Source organism: Colletes latitarsis, chromosome 1, assembly GCF_051014445.1.
Source record: "Colletes latitarsis isolate SP2378_abdomen chromosome 1, iyColLati1, whole genome shotgun sequence".
NCBI classification, from domain to species: Eukaryota; Metazoa; Arthropoda; class Insecta; order Hymenoptera; family Colletidae; genus Colletes; species Colletes latitarsis.
This window is the reverse complement of record NC_135134.1, coordinates 56,117,723-56,136,975: the sequence shown is the minus strand read 5'-3', so window position 1 is coordinate 56,136,975 and position 19,253 is coordinate 56,117,723. Positions and strand designations below refer to the sequence as shown.

Sequence of the window (19,253 nt, the reverse complement as noted above, 5' to 3'; positions counted from 1 at the left end):
TGCTACTATTTAATTCATAAAAATGGACTTCGTTTAAAATATTTTTTAATTATTTAATGTGCATAGAATGTGAAAGAATGACTTTTAAACATATGTTCACATACTATAATATTTCTGAACTATTATTGTATAATGAAATAACGCAATGATTTTAAGAAACATGAATTATATTAAAAATTTATTATAACTTTCTTCCTTATAAGACAAGAAAGTAGGACAAATTAAACTCGTACGATTATCGATTATATCAACATTTTTTTTTATCCGTCGATGTATCAGATCGTTGTCCAGTACTCGGAGAATCGCTAACATTTACTTCTTCTTCTTCAACCTCCAAGCTGTTCAATCTACAATTGCTAATGTTACAACGCTGTTTATCAAAAATAAAATTTATGCAAATAACTTACTCATCCTGTTCAAGACTATATAGCATTTGAAACCCAGCATCAAGACTAGGGGGAAAGCCCATTTCAGGATCTAGTAGTTGAAGAGTCGGTACCTCCCGATAGACATTACCAAATTCATCGAGTTCCTCAAATTGCAATTTATTGGCTGCTTCGTCCAAGACAATTCTAAAGATTGAGAAAACATTGACAGAGACATTCATTTTTTGAAATATCACAACCGTTTCAGTGCGATTAAATACTTAGAACTACAAGCATTAAGTTTAGGTTACCTCTGTTTTTCCACCATTGCTTCAACCTTCTTTCTCATGTTTTCTTCAAACTTCAGAACATATTCTTGATAGTAATCGTGAAGAGCAGCTACACCACCAACACCTGTTTCCAACAAAACTCTTTCTACTATATCCTACGAAAGTAATATATTGAATAATAAAATTACTAGTAAGAAGAAATACTTAGAATGAAATTAAAGTAAACAATTTTTAATGTATTATATCTTACAGGAAAACCGTGATCTTTTTGTTCGTATGCTACTTTCATTAAAAGCGTCATTCTTCTTAAAAAATGATCCACAATATCTGTAAGCGTCTCTATAGCTATATCCGATGACTTTTCATATCCAATGTGAGCTAAAAGAATAATCACTGCATGCCTCAATATGGAACGTGCTGTTTCTGGTGTGAGATAATGTACTGTAGAAGAATTTTTGAATGCAGTTCTGAAAGAATACAATGTATTTATAATTTTATAAATAGAATACATTGTGTAAATTTCTCAATTTTTATACCTTTCTTTCTGTACAGGTAAAAAATGAAACGAATTTTGTGTCTCTTTCACATCTTGTAAGTCTTGTTCCTCGATTGTAGTCATGTTTCCCAACACCATTCCTTCCTCCTAAAAATAAAAGACATACAGCATGTCTTTATACAGCAGTATATGCATTATCAAGAACATATAAATTATTTCATATTTTTTATAATTATTCTGATATTACCATCATCCGTAACTGTTGATGAAAGTTTATAGTATTCAACACATGAAGATTTCCCACAGGTAGCCTATAAATAAAAAGATGTATAAATTTATACAAAATTTAATTCAATTCATAAATAGTAAATAATTACTGTATATATTCAGGTTGCCTATCAATTTGAAAATCACAATCTACATTATTCGAGTCTTCCATAACTTGTCTCCAAACATTTTCTATGATATCTGGAGTTATGACTTCTGGCTTGAGAGTTTCTCTTGCTGGTAACTCTCCCCATAATAAACCAGTTCCAATGTTTTTAGTAGTCTTCATAATAAAAACTATAACACAATTATATAACAAAAGTAACAATAATCTTAACTCCTAAATCACACATAATGTAATGTACATTTCAAAATTGTAATAAAAGTAGTTTTCATATGAAAGCTTATTTTTATAGTTTACTAGAGTCAAAACAAAATAAATTATTTACATATTGATTTGTTTACAACTTAACACAAAACTATACAACATATATAAAAGTACAATAAAAAAAAAAAAAATTGATTTTTCTATTCAAAATCCCGCGCACGCACATCCATACAGCGATCACGTGCTACGAGTAGTAGTGTAACGTCATTGTATTTTCGTTAAAAACCTGTAATCAAAAAATTGTACGTTTTAAAAAGAACTCCAGGTTCGTCTTACCTAATAATAGATTATTTTTAAAAAAATTACTCCAAAGGAGAATTTTACGCGAATGGAATTAAAATTTCAATTAACATTATATCTTGGTTGATTCGCTTGAACTTGACATAAATATTTGCTAGGTTAGAATCATATTATTCTTGGGCGCCATAATTCTACTATTGCGTGACTTATATCGATTGCACACTCTATCAAAGCGAGTTTCGATACATTCGATAATCGATAATATTTCAAGCATACAATTGTGCAATTACATAGTTGATTAGTACAAATCAGATTTTATCTCTGATAGTTATAGAATTTATTAAGAAATATCAAGTAAGTCGTCAAACTTAATATAAAATATTAACAAAACGCTTTCAATGGTTTTAGTTTTTCAAAAATTTTTTTGTTCATCTGCGGGAATTTCTTTTTTATACTAAGCATTTGCTATAGTTATCAACTATGTGAATATATTATTTGTTACAACAGTATTAGATTATCTTACATCTGATACCCAAAGTATGTTTCGTTTTTTAATTATAAGGCATATTGAAACAATGTAGATGTTGTAAAAAAATTCATAGACGATATTATTCGTTCAAATAATATCATTTGTGCATATGCTTCGTATTATCGTATGATCTACAAAATAGTATGTTTTTTAAGGATTCGAACGTCTGGAATAATTACATATTTACTACCTAAACATTAACCATACAAGATAATTCACAAGAAATATTTTTAAAATGAATGTTATTTGCTTTTAAATAATTCAAAAGAATCATATGAACTGTTATTATGTGTGAAAAAATTATTTAAAAAGAATGTTGATTCAAGTATTTTTGTTTTTTAATTATTATGAAAACAATATGAAAGTATAGTATAATGTAGTTTGGTTTACACTTCTACAGTATTACATAACGGCAACGAAAAATGTAGTAGTTAAAATTAAAATCATGTTAATGATACATGTATACAAGAATAATATGATTAAAGTAATAATAACTACAAAAAATTAAAAATTTCATTAGACCGTATTTGCTTTTCTATAAATAATTATGCATTCTTCTTTCCTAAAAGAATAAATGTGAACGAAGAGGTTGGTAACTATAACCAATAAAATTGTATTTTAGATTAATAATTAACATGATAATGCTCGGAGTGATATTGTTTTGAAATAATATTAAAACGAAACTTCATATGCTATACTGTTCATAAAAATTAGGAAAATTCTACTTTTTCACTACAGTGCATAATGTACTCTAAGAGTAATCCTGCAAGAACATCGTCTATATAATATGGAAGACTATCATACTCTTCAAATATAAAAATAATTTAAGATAAATCATTATATAGAATAAACATATAATGGAAAGTGCAGCTGCTTCAATTTTAAAGCGAGCAGTAGAAATGGACAAGAATGAACAGTATACATTGGCTTTTGTATTGTACCAAGAAGGTGTAAAGATGCTTCTTGATTCCATGAAAGGTATGTTCTTTGTTTTTTTCCAGTATTATTTAATAATTTTCTGTGATTGATAATTATAAAAGTTATATGAGTAATCTATACCTCCTATCATAGTATTATGATAAATGTATAAATTGTAATTGTGTCTTATAAATATCATCTATTCTTTCTCATTTTACAAGCACTGTTTACATGTACTGAATCTTTTTATACTTCATTCTAATACTTTACATACTACTTCATTTTTACTTATTAGTAATAAAACAATATAGAAACAAAGGAGCGGGCTAGGCAAAAACATTTTGCTACCAAAGCATCAGAATATTTAGATAGAGCAGAAAAGTTGAAGGATTTAATTGACAACAAAAAGGCTTCTGGAATGTACAGAGAATTCAGTAAAATTGAAAATGGTAGTACAGGGCATGGTTATGCTTCTGTGTTTGGCAGATTCTTAGATGCAACAGTTACATATATTCGCATTGAGGATCCATATATAAGAACATTTCATCAGGTATTACAGTAGTGCCCACTTAAATGACCGCACTTTTGCCCATTTAAATGACCGCGGCCGGTCCCGAGCGCGGACACTTAAGTGGGCACTACTGTATTTCTATACAAAATAAGATACAATTTATATATATGCTAATGCTCTTGTTATTACTAAAATTAAAATTGATTTTTAGTGTCAAAATTTTGTGAGGCTATGTGAATTAGTTGTGACAAAATGTTGTGCATTGTCCAAAATATCATTAGTTACAACTCTTGATGCACAGGATAAGAATCAAATAGCAAGATTGCAAGAGTTGAAACAGAGTTTATCATCTCATCTTATTAACTTTGAATTTATATTTTCTGATACGTTACATGACAGACAAATATTGTAAGAGTATTTATATTTTTTTTAGATGTAACTACATCCATTAAAATTTAATATATTTTATCTTTGTCTTAATATTGTTCTAGACTCAGTAATGGTTGGGTAATTAAGATAGGACGTGGCTTAGACTATTTTAAAGCATCCAATGGAAAGTTTGTACTGGGTGCTTGTGACCTTGAACTAAGACCTTGTCTAGAAACAACTGTAGACATATTTCACAGAAGTCAATTAGAAAATGATGTTACATAGCAAATTAAATTAGATTGATTTGAAAATAAATTAAACATTTTGATATGATCATTTCATTAAAATATTATACAATTTTTACGTCATAATGTAGCATTATAGTTTTTTATTTACACTTTTACTATACGATCTACGATGTATTTAAACTATCATGCAGCAAAATATATTATTTTTTCAAATATTTTTTATGTTTGTCTTTTAATTATACCTACACTAAGGATTCTAATAGAATATTTTTATTTATGCAGTATAAATGTATATACATCATAATGAAGTTTACAGTATATTGTATGTACATATAGTGAAATTATTTTTATAAATATATGATTTTTCTATCGTATATGAAATATTATGCACCATATATTTATGTACAACTTTGAAATTCCGTGCGTTTATTTTAATTCAAAGTACTATAGTCGCTGGCTTTAGCAATATCAATTTCTTTCGCAGCTCTTTTGCATGCTCTCCTCAAAGACTTCGTATACCTCAACAACCCAGCCTCGATCTGCTCTTCGTCCTCTGTCAGAAGGACCCTACACGATGGAAGACAATCCGCGCCCCCAACTGCGACAACCTGCCTCGCGATTTCTGGATCTACGCAGAGCCTCGTGAGCGCAACCGCGGCGGTAATTTCTAAGCGTTTATAGGCTTCTTCTAAACCTGGAGGCCTCATTCTGAGGAAGGAAACCAGCGCAATGGACGCACGAGCTTCTGCCAAATGCGACCAAGCTTCAGGAATGCGAGCTAATTCACTGACGAGGGCCGCCACCTGTTCCATCAACCAGACATTTTTGCCAGACGATTTCTTTACGCTTTTCAGCAACTTTTTCACAGTGTTGTGGTCCAATATCACGAATGCACATGTTCGGGACTTGGATAGGTGGTTGAACGCGGCTGCGACCAATAACAAAGTCTGCCCGCAACTGGTAGTCTCGACTAGACGATTCAAGGGTGGTATTAAATCTTTTGCAAATGGTTCCAAGTATGGTAATCCCAACGCATTAACCCACGGCGCTGTTATTTGCACGACCAATGCCGTTGCCTCCATTTTCTCCTTCTCGGATGAATTTTCTGCGACCAAGAGGTCTGTTAATATTTCTGGACCGCCGTCTTTAACAAACTGATCTATCGCTATTGCGGAACAACACACGCTTGCTAAAGCGCGCAATGAAGCTGCGACAAAGTCTTTCGATGTTCTTCCGGCTGAGATTAGAGACGTTAAGAGCGCTCTGATACCCGAACATCTGGTAATACTGCTTCCAGCTCGTGGCCCTGCTAAACCTAGGGCAGTCAAAGCTGCCAAAGCACCTCTGGCTACCGTGGTGTCATCCTTTGGTGCTTCTTCCAATCCTCTGACCACTCTCTGCAAAAGATTATTAATTTCAGTATCATTCGCGATCTTACTGTCACCACTGTATATAGAAATTTCACGCACTTCGATATAAAAGTCCAAACGAGTATTCACAGCGCTGTCGACGTAAGTCTTCATACTTTCAAGCTGTACCAATATTCCTTTCAAGCTACTTTGCTGAATTCTACGCGGTGGCGGAGCACCGAGTTCTGACAGGACAGAAAAAGCACTATCCTCGATGGCACGTAGAAGGTCCTTCTCGGATCTGCCACCTTCCAGATGTGCCACTTTACTGAAATACAATAGATACTCATCAATATTTACTATGTTCATAGACATTTGCGTAACGACTATTGAAGATGTATTTAACGGTCTTATTGAAAAAACCCGTTACTTACTCGAATATGTACTGATAATGTCGATCAAACTGCTCTGCTCTTACAAGCAGTTTGTTAGCGGCAGCGGTAGCCAAGGACGACAGGGTCTTTAAATCCTTCATGTCGTCCTTCTCGGAGAAAAACTCGTGGACTTTTCTCCGCGGTAGAGCTTTGCTTTGAAGAGTATTGGTGCACTCGTTTTCGGTGTCTAATGCGAGATTACCAAGCCATTCTCTAACTGAAGAAGATTGTCTGTATATTCTGGAGTGCTGCAAAGACCTGCAGGCTGGTTCTGTCTCGGAGCAGTTGGTTGTTATCGAGATGTTCGTGATTCGCGGTTTTGCTGCATCCTCGGGTGGTTCGGCCGCGTACAGAAAATCGCCCAAACATTCGTCTTCTATGGAAATAGACGGTGGAATTGCCGATGCATCTACTTGGTCGTCCTCCGGTCTGTGAAACGGATACCTCTCCTTTAATTACGGTCGAAATATTGTAAGAATTTTGAAATTAATTGTGTGCAAATAAATTTTCGCCGAATGTATGTATATATTCATATGTTGCAAAGGTTCATTGCGCAAAAGACCAATGCAAGAAAAACAATACACTTTGTCGATTTCAAAAATATGCGCTTGCTTCGCAACAAATCGGTAATATCGGTTAAATTGCTTAACATTGTTAACATTTATTTACGACATCGATGTTTACAGAAGGGCAAGTTTATGCGTGATAGTAAGTCCAACTATGAATTCTTGAACTTTTTTCCGCTACTGTATCTTATCAGTTTAAGAGCTCCGAAAGGACCACTGCGTATCGTTATAGGAATCTACAGTACCTGAGGCGTGCCATAACGAGACAGAAGTCTCGACTAATGTCGTCACGACATAGTTAAGGCCTAACAATTGTCCATTCCATTCAGCATAACCAGGTGCACATGATTCCCTTCCGGAACAATGAAAATCGACGCGAAACGGTACACGGCAAACGCTGACTAATCGGTCACCTCCGGAACTAGAATCGTTTTCTCACGGACACGATGACTAATATCATTTTATTTCTTTTGACTAAGCTCGTTATACGCGATCACCTGTACACGATCCGCGGTAGCTTGGATTCTTGGTAAGTTCGCTGTCGTCTGGGACCTCAGCCGGTTGACTCAAACCTCGTCGTCGGTCTTTCATTTACGTATTCCTCGTGTGGCACGTTGCATTGAATCACGTACATACTGGCGCGCGTGAATTCTACAGGGCGTTGAAAAAAAACGCATCCTGCGTCCGCATTGGGAGGATCTATTGTGTGCCGATCGTGGATCCGAATCGAAAGTAGATAACACGATGGACACGGCGAAGATAAAAATAAGCTAGCAACGTCTTATATTTTAACGTTTTAAACTTTCTCGCTTTTAATATTCAAAACTTCTATCAGAAACTATTGAGACTTAAAAAATTTCGATTAGTTTCTTGCACTCTATTTATATTCGAGTAGAGTTTCAATATTTTTATGCTCGAATAGCATCAACTATCAGTATGTAAATATTTCGAAGACAAGTATGTAAATCGATCATCTTATTCGTAGTATATGTATACTTTGCAATGGTATTGTAAAATCTGTTAACTGTTCCGCTCTTATAGATCGAGCTTAATTTGCGTCGTAGATTCTTGAACGTGTATTAATCGATGTTAATTGACGACATGCTACGGAATTTTCCTGCGTATTTCATTCGCGTCGTCAAGATCCCGTATAAGTTTTATATAGAATATCGGCTGTACGATTTCCGTACTCGTCGCACATAACAATTTCTTGTTCGACTGAATATTAACAATGTGATATGCAAGTCATTGCTTTAAACTATTCCATAGAAGTATGCAAAAATAAAGGATATGTGATTTAATAAAATTGATATTTCAATGGTCAACATATTAATATTCTCAACGTCAAATTATGCTATTTTCAGTGTACCTGGTGTATGATGACCAATTTACGCGCATGTGCGCGTGCAAGGTGTTCAATCATTCTATAGGGGTTGACAAAAGTTTACGAAACGTCAGAAGAACAACATGGGAAGTGCCTTACGCATTGCATTCCTATCGCTTGGCTCAGCACAGGGACACAATCGTGACGATTCATGTTTTTAAAACATACATTCTTCGCACCTTATCGAATGCTACAAGGTGTGGCTCAGTTTCAGAGATAATAACTTCGTACCTCTTAATGCGAGATGTCTTAATTTCGTAAGTTAGATATCTAGTAGAAGCATTACTGCATCAAGTAAATTTTAACATGAGTCAGATCAATCCAATATATTATATCTGATCTGAATCATTTAACTCTTCTTTCATTGCATTGTCTTTTAATTAAGTTCTTTTTACATTTAAATTACCTTTTCGTTCTTGACACACTTCGTTCAATATATGCATTACAGACACTTCGAGATACAATTCTGGAATCTTTGGGTGTTGATGTGCATGTAGGATTTAGAAGAGTTTCATCTTCTAACCAATTAGAATCCAGTTTAGAATGCGCACCGTGTCGTCGATCCTTAAATCTTCTCCGTCTCCTACGACGCCTCGGCGTTTCGTTCTCATATAATTCGGAGCAGTTTGATCGCTCTGAATCGGAGAAGCCAGAATCCAGGCTTCGCAGGTCGTGACTCACAGGACTACACGATCGATTCGCCAAAACGATATTACCCTCGTCCTCTTTATCTTCATCTTTTATGTCCATCGTGGCTCTGCAAGCATTTCCAGAAATTATTATAATATCGCTTTGTCTTATTTATAGCTACATCTGAAAATAACTTAAATTAAAGCAACCATCGGTTCAATTACAAATCAGATTACGTTTTGCCAAAGTCTACCATCGACTGAATCTGTACAAAAGTAAAAGCATCGATGTCTCCCGAGAAATTCATCGCTAAACTAGCCACAGTTGTAATAACTGGAAGCGTATCGTTCTAGTTACAAAAAGTAAAGTATTTAGTGAAATACAAACAGCGTCGTATATCAATGTGATAAGAAAAAAAGCCGATAACAGGACAAGTGAACGCGTTCGACAGAACCGTAGTACCGCAAATGTGTCCGCCATCCCGATTTCAGCTTCACTTACGTCTGAGTCATTACGTCTCCATCGCAAATCGATGCCACGGAATATTGTCGATACACGTTTTCGCCAGGACAGATGTGTATTGCCGTGATATTTTCACCGTCGATCGTATTGCTTTCATTGATACTGGTTGACCGTTCCTCCGCTTCCTCTTCGAGGATCGTGAACTCGCGCCGAAAATTCTGCTTGACCTTCGCAAGATCGTTCCGTGCGGCAAAATGATCCACGCTTTCTAGATCCTGCGAAGCCATGTGACTCCAGAACACTTTGCTCTGATTTCTTTTAAACGCACTCATTTTTCAGTCACTTTTCGAAACGCGTTTCGATTCGATTCAAATTTCGCGAGAGGGATCGTTAAGAGTGGATCACCGTTAAAGATACTTGGAAAAATCCCTTCGGAATTTCTCCTTCGATGGTACAACGAAGATGAGTGGCAGAATAATGCGACGACACACCGGGGTGGTTTCACGACTCAACAGAGCGGAACGACCCTCTCACAGGTCGCGTGCCCGGAGAACCTTATGGTGTCCATCGAAACCCCCACGGAGATCCAATCGAAAACACTCTCGTTTAAGCCTACACTTTCAATAAATTAATGCTTTTTCTTTTCACTCAACTGTTCTTCATAATAGATTTTACTTTAAACGCACCTTAATGCAGCAAAAATATTAAAATATATAAATTGCACAATTTTATCTTCAATTTAGATACTTAAAAAATGTATCAGTTAGTCGGTGAAATTCTCAAGTTAGTTGTTTCATTATCAATTTACATTTTTTATATGTAATTGTGTTTTACTATATTATAATGAGATCACAAATGATCTGTTTCTCGTAGGCATCGATCGATCCAAACGAATTGATGGTTCGCGAACGACTGACTTGGATCGGGTCGCTTCCGACTTCCACCCGTAAGTCGCGCTCCCTCCCCGCCCCGGAGCTCGTAAGCCAATTCGTATAAAAACAGGAGCTCCTCCCCTTCTCTTTTGTCGCTTCCACGGGGTGCGTACCTCTATCCAGTGCTACACGTACCCCCGTGTTCCCCAGCATGTGTGATCCATGTGTAACCGCCACAGCGTAACTAGGTGCATTCTTCACGCGAGACGCGCAGTGGCGTAAATAGAAAATCCAATCAATATTTTAAACCGAGGTGATCAAGTAGATCGCTTGTTTTCTTTGTACTTCAGATATATTTTTTAGAATATTGGTATTTATTTAACAATCACACTGCATTTAATAAAACAAAAAAATTGAATTACGCATACTTGATCGCCTTGGTTGAGACAGTCAATCAAACGGATTATTCTTATCTACCCCAAGAAACTTTTTTTTCTACGTCAACATGAACCATCGCTGTACAATTGTTAAGACGATATTTTATGTTAATATTTCTACAATACTGTGAGTATAACATACTGAAATATTACCAAAATATTTATAAAATTTGCCGTGCAGTATAGACGACAAAACAGAACAATGATATGTAATTATTTATCAGTTCTCCGAGAGCATAGGAATATCGTCATCACGAATGCAGTGCGTGCGCCAAGAGAGACGTCACAAAATCACGCCAATGCTATTTTTAAGGGCCAGGTGTGGCTCCGGTTCCATATCGTTCTCATGTGTGCGCGAGTACACGCGCGGGGGTCGGGCTCGCTCGATAAAAGGGGGCCGTAGAGGCATTTCCACCAGCACCGGATCCAGGGGCACGCGCCGCTCCGGACATCTGCGTAAAATGCTTCCAGTGATGAGCGTCACGAGCATGTGTGCACACGAATGATTCACTTCGCTCGTGGTTTTTGCAACCTTCGTCATCGATACAATTCGGTTGATCAATATGACTAGATTTCTGAAGCTCCAATGCGAGATAACCGAATCCGAAACCGTATTCCTACCGCTCTTACTCTAAAAAGGATTTGAAATATTAAATAACATAATATATATGTATATTCTACGCAGTATGATATTTACCAGATTATTTTTTTAACTCCGAGACACGTTCGTTCCTCGGTTTTTCCTTTAAAGATCATTTCGTAGCCTGTTGATCTTCGGGTGAAACGAAGAAACTACAAAGGCCTTTAGAGACATGGAAGAAACAATAATCGATATACGCGTGGGTACACTCGTTCATTATCGAGAATCCTGGACACTTAGTATTCCAAAACGACCGGTGTCCCACGGCATTGTCTTGAAACACCGCATATGCCCGAGAACGTCTACAGTTAGACATCGTACAAAAGCGTCAAAGGGTCTGTACGACCCCTATTGTACGCAAAGATTCAAACGAAATAGGGGACAGCTGGGTGTAGACCGTTATTTAAAGGTGCGCGCGCGAGCTCCAGCACACGTTAGCCAGATTCGTATATGAAAAGACATTCGTTTTCCACAAAAGATTACTCAAAACGGATTTTCCTGACACATTTCGTACTTGTAAAGGCATAGGTCATTGATTATTGGATAACGAAATATTCCATACTTTCCGCTTAAAGAAAACACCCTATATAATCAACGATATTAGATATTTCTAAAATAATTGTTTTGTCGTTTTCTCTGTAAGTGCATAATGAAGATTTCTTATAAGGAATTGAATGAATTTATAAATACTATAAAATATTATCATGGCTGTAATAAAGTGTGCAATCAAATCATACAGCTGATAACACGCTATACGTTCACAATCAGCCACGATAATAATATTGGCGAACTTTCATAACTCAGCGCGCTCTTAAGTGAATTTAACGCCTGGTAACTTGTAGTTTTGTATTGAAGTATTATTTTCAATACAAAACTATTAATATTGAATGTATCATCGAACAAATTTCTAGAATACTTTCTGTACGCGATGTTTTTGTCAAACACGGCTTAGAAAGTTATTTTCATCGTAAGTGCTATAACATTTCAAGTATCTTTTTAACTCTGTACAATGTTTTCAAAAATACAACTGTTAATTTTAATAAAGAGAAACGTGTATGTTTAATTTTTATTATCATACCTTTCATGAACCTTAAAAGGAATTAAATTCGGAATCGTAAGGATTGTGTGTTGAGTAATGGCGCCATCTACAAATATGCATCGCTAAAGAATATTCTCGATGTTTTCCTTTGTAACTCCATCATGAGTGGGCACATTTTATTTCCCAAAGATCTTACTGATTCGTTTTGAACAGTCGTCGTCTTTCTCAGTGACCAATCAGAAAGCGTTACAATAGAAAACACATACAGAATGTATGCTTGAAGTTCCAAGTAGAAGCGCCATCTTGAGAACGGTACATCTTGTAATTGCACTTTCCTGTGGAGTTAAAGTAACGTTATTTGCTTGTAAATTGATCGGTTATTTTAACAGTGATTCAGAATGGTAATTAATTGATTTCAATATCCTACAGTTTATCGTAAAGCAATACTACTGAAATACTATTAGAAATCAGAATAGCAATGGATCAACTTTCATTGCCCGGTTTCGTATATGAAGGTGTGACAAATGGCGCACGTGTGTCAATTAAATACTCCTTTTTGTTAATAATTTATTATTAATTTCTTTTAATAAAAAGTAGTTTTATAAAATTATGCTTTTGACGTTCGAACAAACTTATTAGCGTATAAGATTTTCATATATTAATAATTGCATCAAATAAGCATTTTAAGTATTGCTTTACTTTATTAAACAACACGAAATCAGGATGCGATGAAATTGTTTCTATAAATAAAATATCTGAAATAAATTAGTATATCTAACGGATCTAACGAAATTTAAATATGCATTTGTAGGTTTCCTTGAATCCTGTTAGGATCCTCAAGAACGATGCAGAGGAAGAGAAGGCAGAAATTGCCAGGCTAAGTTTATTTGTAGGCGCAATAGCCATTGGTGATTTAGTAAAGTCTACACTTGGACCAAAGGGCATGGATAAGTTATTGGTATCTTTTGGCCGATCCGCAGGACAAGTTCAAGTAACTAATGATGGAGCAACTATTCTAAAAAATGTTGGTGTGGATAATCCTGCTGCTAAAATTTTGGTAGATATGTCACGTGTGCAAGATGATGAAGTTGGAGATGGCACTACTTCTGTAACTGTCCTTGGTATGTACATTTTAATTAATTGATATTTGATTGCTCTATAGAAATTTATTATTTAAAATTAAACATAATATAGTTAATTATTATTATTTCAGCTGCTGAATTATTAAGAGAAGCAGAGAAATTAATTGATCAAAAGATTCATCCACAAACTATAATTGCTGGTTGGAGAAAAGCAACTAATGTAGCACAAGAGGCTTTAAAAAATACAGCAATTAATAATTCTGCAGATTCCAAGTGTTTTCGCGAAGATCTATTAAATATTGCACGTACAACTTTAAGCTCAAAAATTTTATCACAATACAAAGAGCATTTCAGTAAGCTTGCAGTGGATGCTGTATTGCGCCTTAAAGGATCCGGCAATTTGTCGGCTATTCAAGTGATCAAAAAACGTGGAGGAACCTTGTATTCTTCTTTCCTTGATGATGGATTTTTACTGGATAAAAAGCCTGGTGTACATCAACCACAAAAAGTCACAGATGCTCGTATACTTCTAGCTAATACCCCTATGGACACAGATAAAATTAAAGTAAAGAGAATAAAAACGTAAATTTACAATAATGACATTTAAATTCGGCAACAATACCCACGTGTAAATTGGTTTGCAGGTGTTTGGATCTAGAGTTCGAGTTGATTCAATGGCAAAAATTGCAGAATTAGAAGTAGCAGAAAAAGAGAAGATGAAGGTAATTATATTAACTATCAAGCACAAGTATGAAAATTATGTTCAATTATCAAAAATTATTTAGTGATCATATTTAACACAGGATAAAGTTGAAAAGATCATAAAACATGGCTGCAACGTTTTCATTAACAGACAGTTGATTTATAATTATCCAGAACAATTGTTTGCTGATGCTAACATTATGGCTATTGAGCATGCTGATTTTGATGGTATTGAAAGACTTGCTCTTGTTACTGGTGGAGAAATAGTTAGTACTTTTGACAACCCTGACATGGTGAAACTTGGAAAGTGTGATACCATTGAACAGGTATGTTGTAAATTTAATTATAAGATCATGCACCACTTTTAAAAATCAACACGTTTTCGCAGGTAATGATAGGTGAAGATGTACTGTTAAAATTCTCTGGAGTTCCTTTGGGAGAAGCTTGTACAGTAGTACTTAGAGGTGCCACACAACAAATCCTCGATGAAGCAGAACGATCATTGCACGATGCTCTGTGCGTATTAGCAGCTACAGTGCGTGAATCTAGAATTGTTTATGGCGGAGGATGCAGCGAGATGGTAATGGCTTGTGCTGTCATGAATGCGGCGGTTGCCACTCCCGGAAAGGAAGCAGTCGCAATGGAATCCTTTGCTCGAGCTCTGCAACAATTACCCACTGTTATTGCTGATAATGCAGGTTATGATTCAGCTCAGCTAATCAGTGAACTTCGAGCTGCGCACAATTTTGGCACATGTACAATGGGTCTCGGTAAGCTCATACTAGTATAGCTCTGATACTGTACTTACATTTTTTTTTTTTTGTTGTTGCAAAGATGTATTACTGTTAGTAATTATTTATCAAAATATTAAACGGTAAATAATATCTTTATTTTTATTTTGTTAGATATGCAAGAAGGGAAATTAGGGTGCATGAAACAATTAGGAATAACAGAGTCTTGGGTTGTGAAGAGACAAGTTTTACTTAGCGCAGCAGAAGCAGCAGAAATGATTTTACGTGTGGATAATATCTTACGAGCGGCGCCTAGAAAACGCGTCAAAGACCGTGGACATTGTTAGTCACAGCCATTGTGACTGTTCCACTATTTTTAATTTGTTTGCATTATCGATAACTTTGCTTCATCCATTTTGTTAATGAATATAAATATTAATTGATATCAATACCCTAATTGTCCTTTGAATTATGGAATATATACTGTCATCTTGTACTACAAATCTTAACAATTAAAAAGGAAATATGGAAGAAATTTGTAAAACAACTTAACGATCATCACTTTTTTATAGCAATACAATAGGTTTAACATCAATAAATGCTTTAACCTGTACAGTGTTTCTTACTGAAGCTCTGCACTGGCGATGTATTTTATAAAAAACTAAATTGAAAACCATTAATAATTGCATTTATAGAAAATATAGAATTACAAAATCCAAATATTACTGTTTTTACTCCATAATGAATAACTATTTTCACATGAACAACTAAACATTACCTTGTATATTTGAATATGCATTATAGGTTAAAACGTTTCTTTGATGAGATTGGATATTTAGAATAAATACTGAACGACCTCATCCGCACTATATTATTACGTAAATTGATACTATACACATAAGATTTAAACTGCCACCGCACATTTAGTACACAGTTAATATAAATATACCTATAAAATGCTGTCTTTGCATAGAGGCCCATGTGTCTTATTTAATAAAGACATACTAACAACAATGAATACATTCTATATTTCAGTGCAACAAGAAATAAATTTGTTGCTTTAATATACAAATCGTAATTTTTGATCATATCGAAGTTTATCGAGATTAGGATTGCAAGCATAATTGATCATTGGAGGCGGACCGCACATAAGAACAATTGTATGAGGCGATGGGGGAAACACGTGCTTCTCTATCATTTCTGCATTTATGTGACCAGTACTGTAAGGCCAATTTTCGCCACTAGTATCTAACGTATACCAAACTTTTAATTTATTAGGATTATTTTTTGCAATATCATCCAACTCATCTCTAAGCAGTATGTCTTTTTCTGTTTGGTTAGCAAAAAGTAAAGAACATTGAGTTTCATCTGTGGTGTCCTTTACTATAGCACGAATTAATTGTAGCATTGGTGTGATTCCTGTACCACCAGCCAGCATTACAACCTTTATTAAAACAGAAGATTATTTATTTATACTTCAAACATTATAAATATAAAATATACCTACACACATAAATTTATATAATACATACCTTTTTAACATTATATTCTGAAGGTGGATCTTTCCTTAAAGTTTTTATAGAAAATTTTCCATTACCTTTATAGATAAGCCGACCAGATGGTCCCCTAAAATCGATAGTATCACCAATGTTCAAGTTATTTAAATACTGAGATAATTTTCCTCCTTCTGGGAATTTTGGGTGTACATTTTTGAAATATACCTTACCACAAATTTTTAATATTAAATTTTTGCATTAGAGTGTAAATTCATTATTATATGTTACTTTTAACTTACTTTAATAACAAGATCTACATGACCATGATCATCATCACTTGAAACAGGTGTGTAAGAACGTATAATAACTTCTTTATCAATATTTGCTGTTAAATGTACATGTTGACCAATTGGCAATCCTAGAACATGATCCGGTGTTGGCAAACCGAATGTAAACTTTCTTGTATCATGACTTATTATCGTTTTCCGAATTAATGGTAAACTGTATTTAACAACTGGATCAACTAATAAAATTGGAGATTTCTTTTTCTTCTCACTACTCCAGCATTTGTAAACCTTGACTGCTAATCCTACTACAGCTATTGTTCCCACAGCAGCCAAAATTGGTAAAACCTATGGAAAAATATATAAATAATATATTCAGTATATTACAAAGAAAAACAAATTTACTGGTCATTTTTATTGCAGCTAATAATGCAACTAGAAGTAAAATTCGAAAATTTTCTTATTGTTTATAACAAAATGTATGACTCCTGAAGTGAAATGGGACTTCAATTTCCGAATAAGTTAATTCATCGAGACTTACATGTCAACTTATAATTAATACTGCGATCTATTTTAGAATCCAATCGCTCTTTCTGAGCGTATAAAGAAATGAACAAACTTTCCGTGTAATGCAAAATAATAACACGAAGAAGGTTATTCATTAATCCTTCATTATTGATAATTCTTCGAAATCAAACCATATAATTTAAAAATGTCATCTAACATTATTTAAAAATTTTTTTTCCACTTAAGTGAACTTACCAACGAACGTAAATTTGGCATCGTAACTCAAGTCGCACGTGGTTAGAATCTTTGCAAAAGAATGCTGAGGACGAGGTTAAGGTCGCAACCGTAGGAAGAAACAGTGGGAGTAAATAAAAAAAAATATTTTCTAGGCAGAACGAGCACCGATTCTAGGACTGTTCACTTATTGAAAAATTTTACATCAAACGTCTTTGGTTTGTTAACGGCTTAAAAAGAATTTTTACACGCACGCCTCGAGATATCACCGGCTTCTAGGTACTTACACGGGGTCAGATACAGGGCGCTACCCTTTAAAATAGATCTTAACTTCCCTCGGTCTAAGAACAGTTACATACTACTATTTCAACGTATTTATAGCTATATTACCAGAGGCATTACACATACAAGGTGAACGAGTTCCTTACCTATGCATAGATGACACAATGAAATCACACAAAAGAGTTGCATATTTTTTACACTTTTCACTAACGAAGAAATCATTTAATCACTTTTTATATCGCATACTTATATTAAGAAAGTTATATAAATTACAGATAACTATATCATGTAAGAACATTGTATAAATGTAAAACAATAAATACTGCATCGTAAATCGTATTTTTACGTTGCTTAATACATGTTCATTGAATTGAAATAAATAAAACATCCATATCCGGTGATTAAAGCGATTAACGAATACATACATTGTGAACTACATGTAGCTTCTACATAGTTATGAGATCATTCGCAATACTGAGGTAGCACCGATTACATTTGCTTCGATTAGTATGTATTTATCGATGTATCCCCGCTTGATCTTTTTTTATTTTGAATAAATAGCTGACTCTATAAATAATCGAATGAATAATTGATATAAATTTTCCGAATAAATGTAAAGATTATCTAAAATGATAATATTAACCAAATATTTTTACACAAATATAAGTTCTTGAACCTATTCTACTTCTCAAGAAAAGAACGGATTTTTAGGACGTCTTATATAAATATTTATAATATGATTTAATGATAATGATAGAGTATGTCTCTTGAATGTTTTGACAGGGTTTGAACTAAAATATAAAAATTCGTATTTTGTTGTGTAAAATATACGCACATATGATCCATTCGACGTTGTATCATTCAGTGATTCAGACATAATAGTTATACAATATTTATACTATCTTCACGAATGTTGAGAATATTGCACTTGATAACCACCTGTTATATTATTAAATTTAGAAGTATAAATAATTTTTATTTTTAAATGATTAACCAATATATATATATATATATATATATATATATATATATATGCATGTGCACTTTAAGTAAATTGTATCAGAGAAAAATCTTAATGTTTGCACCGTCTCTGGAACTGATGTTCGACTGGATGGTTGTCCAGTTTGACTTTGGTATTTTTCTATCGGGTGATGAAATAATCGTATCGCAAGGACGCCGATAACAGATTAGGGGTTATAAATAATATCTAATCTTATTTTAATTTAACGTAAACACGTATTTGCATTGAATATATATTGTAATCTATGACTAAAGATATTATTTTGTAACTGTTTTAATAAAAAAGATATTATTTAAGAATGACCTACAAAATTAATGATTATATCATTTACAGCATGCACTAAGATTTCTGATAATTTAACTGATAAATAATTAAATTAATAAACAATTTGTTTTAATGTATAAATTAGAATAAATATAACTACATTTAATTAAAAAATCATTAATATCATTAACTTGTAGAATATTATGTAAGAGGCAC

At 34.1% G+C, this 19,253-nt stretch overlaps 5 protein-coding genes across 16 annotated transcripts; 2 read left to right on the top strand and 3 right to left on the bottom strand.

Moving 5' to 3' along the window:
- Positions 1 to 94: 94 nt before the first annotated feature.
- On the bottom strand, positions 95 to 2,236 carry LOC143344512 (uncharacterized). 5 transcript variants are annotated; one of them, XM_076770655.1, is made up of 8 exons: positions 2,113 to 2,236; positions 1,529 to 2,032; positions 1,399 to 1,462; positions 1,192 to 1,298; positions 906 to 1,122; positions 677 to 810; positions 408 to 572; positions 95 to 356 (listed from the first exon to the last, which is right to left on the bottom strand). In XM_076770655.1, the coding sequence occupies exons 2-8, from the start codon at positions 1,705 to 1,707 to the stop codon at positions 248 to 250; spliced, it is 975 nt and encodes a 324-aa protein (XP_076626770.1). In that variant the 5' UTR covers positions 1,708 to 2,032; positions 2,113 to 2,236; the 3' UTR covers positions 95 to 247. The 5 variants fall into 5 exon arrangements, with proteins under 5 accessions (XP_076626770.1, XP_076626754.1, XP_076626785.1 ...); XM_076770639.1 differs by having other exon boundaries at positions 1,529 to 1,715; positions 2,083 to 2,224; XM_076770670.1 differs by having other exon boundaries at positions 95 to 347; positions 1,529 to 1,715; positions 2,083 to 2,221.
- Positions 2,026 to 4,836, top strand: LOC143344537 (MIT domain-containing protein 1-like). Of its 7 annotated transcripts, none has more exons than XM_076770727.1 (5): positions 2,026 to 2,048; positions 3,421 to 3,553; positions 3,805 to 4,043; positions 4,216 to 4,412; positions 4,496 to 4,836. In XM_076770727.1, exons 2-5 carry the CDS (start codon positions 3,433 to 3,435, stop codon positions 4,656 to 4,658), a joined length of 720 nt encoding a protein of 239 aa, XP_076626842.1. In that variant the 5' UTR covers positions 2,026 to 2,048; positions 3,421 to 3,432; the 3' UTR covers positions 4,659 to 4,836. The 7 variants fall into 7 exon arrangements, with proteins under 7 accessions (XP_076626842.1, XP_076626807.1, XP_076626826.1 ...); XM_076770692.1 differs by having other exon boundaries at positions 2,029 to 2,071; positions 3,314 to 3,553; XM_076770711.1 differs by lacking the exon at positions 2,026 to 2,048 and adding an exon at positions 2,053 to 2,071.
- Insc (INSC spindle orientation adaptor protein) lies at positions 4,817 to 12,608 on the bottom strand. Its single transcript, XM_076770544.1, has 7 exons — positions 12,474 to 12,608; positions 11,453 to 11,893; positions 9,486 to 11,386; positions 8,761 to 9,111; positions 6,405 to 6,833; positions 6,091 to 6,298; positions 4,817 to 6,018 (listed from the first exon to the last, which is right to left on the bottom strand). Exons 3-7 carry the CDS (start codon positions 9,776 to 9,778, stop codon positions 5,053 to 5,055), a joined length of 2,247 nt encoding a protein of 748 aa, XP_076626659.1. The 5' UTR covers positions 9,779 to 11,386; positions 11,453 to 11,893; positions 12,474 to 12,608; the 3' UTR covers positions 4,817 to 5,052.
- A 104-nt stretch (positions 12,609 to 12,712) lies between these two features.
- Cct2 (chaperonin containing TCP1 subunit 2) lies at positions 12,713 to 15,669 on the top strand. The gene is made up of 7 exons (XM_076784446.1): positions 12,713 to 12,835; positions 13,246 to 13,555; positions 13,648 to 14,081; positions 14,161 to 14,238; positions 14,320 to 14,544; positions 14,607 to 14,988; positions 15,124 to 15,669. Exons 1-7 carry the CDS (start codon positions 12,833 to 12,835, stop codon positions 15,294 to 15,296), a joined length of 1,605 nt encoding a protein of 534 aa, XP_076640561.1. The 5' UTR covers positions 12,713 to 12,832; the 3' UTR covers positions 15,297 to 15,669.
- LOC143352153 (NADH-cytochrome b5 reductase 2) lies at positions 15,498 to 18,816 on the bottom strand. Of its 2 annotated transcripts, none has more exons than XM_076784459.1 (4): positions 18,588 to 18,816; positions 16,745 to 17,077; positions 16,482 to 16,670; positions 15,498 to 16,393 (listed from the first exon to the last, which is right to left on the bottom strand). In XM_076784459.1, the coding sequence occupies exons 1-4, from the start codon at positions 18,627 to 18,629 to the stop codon at positions 16,010 to 16,012; spliced, it is 948 nt and encodes a 315-aa protein (XP_076640574.1). In that variant the 5' UTR covers positions 18,630 to 18,816; the 3' UTR covers positions 15,498 to 16,009. The 2 variants fall into 2 exon arrangements, with proteins under 2 accessions (XP_076640574.1, XP_076640583.1); XM_076784468.1 differs by lacking the exon at positions 18,588 to 18,816 and adding an exon at positions 17,492 to 17,807.
- Positions 18,817 to 19,253: the final 437 nt, after the last annotated feature.

Bases quoted from the DNA above. Each gene is read 5' to 3' on its own strand.
- LOC143344537 (XM_076770727.1), top strand. From the start codon at position 3,433: ATGGAAAGTGCAGCTGCTTCAATTTTAAAGCGAGCAGTAGAAATGGAC. The intron at 4,044-4,215 runs GTATTACAGTAG...ATTGATTTTTAG, and splicing joins ATATAAGAACATTTCATCAG to TGTCAAAATTTTGTGAGGCT. The intron at 4,413-4,495 runs GTAAGAGTATTT...ATATTGTTCTAG, and splicing joins TTACATGACAGACAAATATT to ACTCAGTAATGGTTGGGTAA.
- LOC143344512 (XM_076770655.1), bottom strand. From the start codon at position 1,707: ATGAAGACTACTAAAAACATTGGAACTGGTTTATTATGGGGAGAGTTA. The intron at 811-905 runs GTAAGATATAAT...TTACTTTCGTAG, and splicing joins AAAAAGATCACGGTTTTCCT to GATATAGTAGAAAGAGTTTT. The intron at 573-676 runs GTAACCTAAACT...CTCAATCTTTAG, and splicing joins GCAATGGTGGAAAAACAGAG to AATTGTCTTGGACGAAGCAG.
- LOC143352153 (XM_076784459.1), bottom strand. From the start codon at position 18,629: ATGTCTGAATCACTGAATGATACAACGTCGAATGGATCATAT. The intron at 16,671-16,744 runs GTAAGTTAAAAG...ATTTGTGGTAAG, and splicing joins ATGTAGATCTTGTTATTAAA to GTATATTTCAAAAATGTACA. The intron at 16,394-16,481 runs GTATGTATTATA...GTTTTAATAAAG, and splicing joins CAGAATATAATGTTAAAAAG to GTTGTAATGCTGGCTGGTGG.
- Insc (XM_076770544.1), bottom strand. From the start codon at position 9,778: ATGAGTGCGTTTAAAAGAAATCAGAGCAAAGTGTTCTGGAGTCACATG. The intron at 6,834-8,760 runs GTAATTTAAATG...TCCGTTTCACAG, and splicing joins AGTGTGTCAAGAACGAAAAG to ACCGGAGGACGACCAAGTAG. The intron at 6,299-6,404 runs GTAAGTAACGGG...ATTGTATTTCAG, and splicing joins CATTATCAGTACATATTCGA to TAAAGTGGCACATCTGGAAG.
- Cct2 (XM_076784446.1), top strand. The intron at 14,545-14,606 runs GTATGTTGTAAA...ACGTTTTCGCAG, and splicing joins AGTGTGATACCATTGAACAG to GTAATGATAGGTGAAGATGT. The intron at 14,989-15,123 runs GTAAGCTCATAC...TTATTTTGTTAG, and splicing joins CACATGTACAATGGGTCTCG to ATATGCAAGAAGGGAAATTA.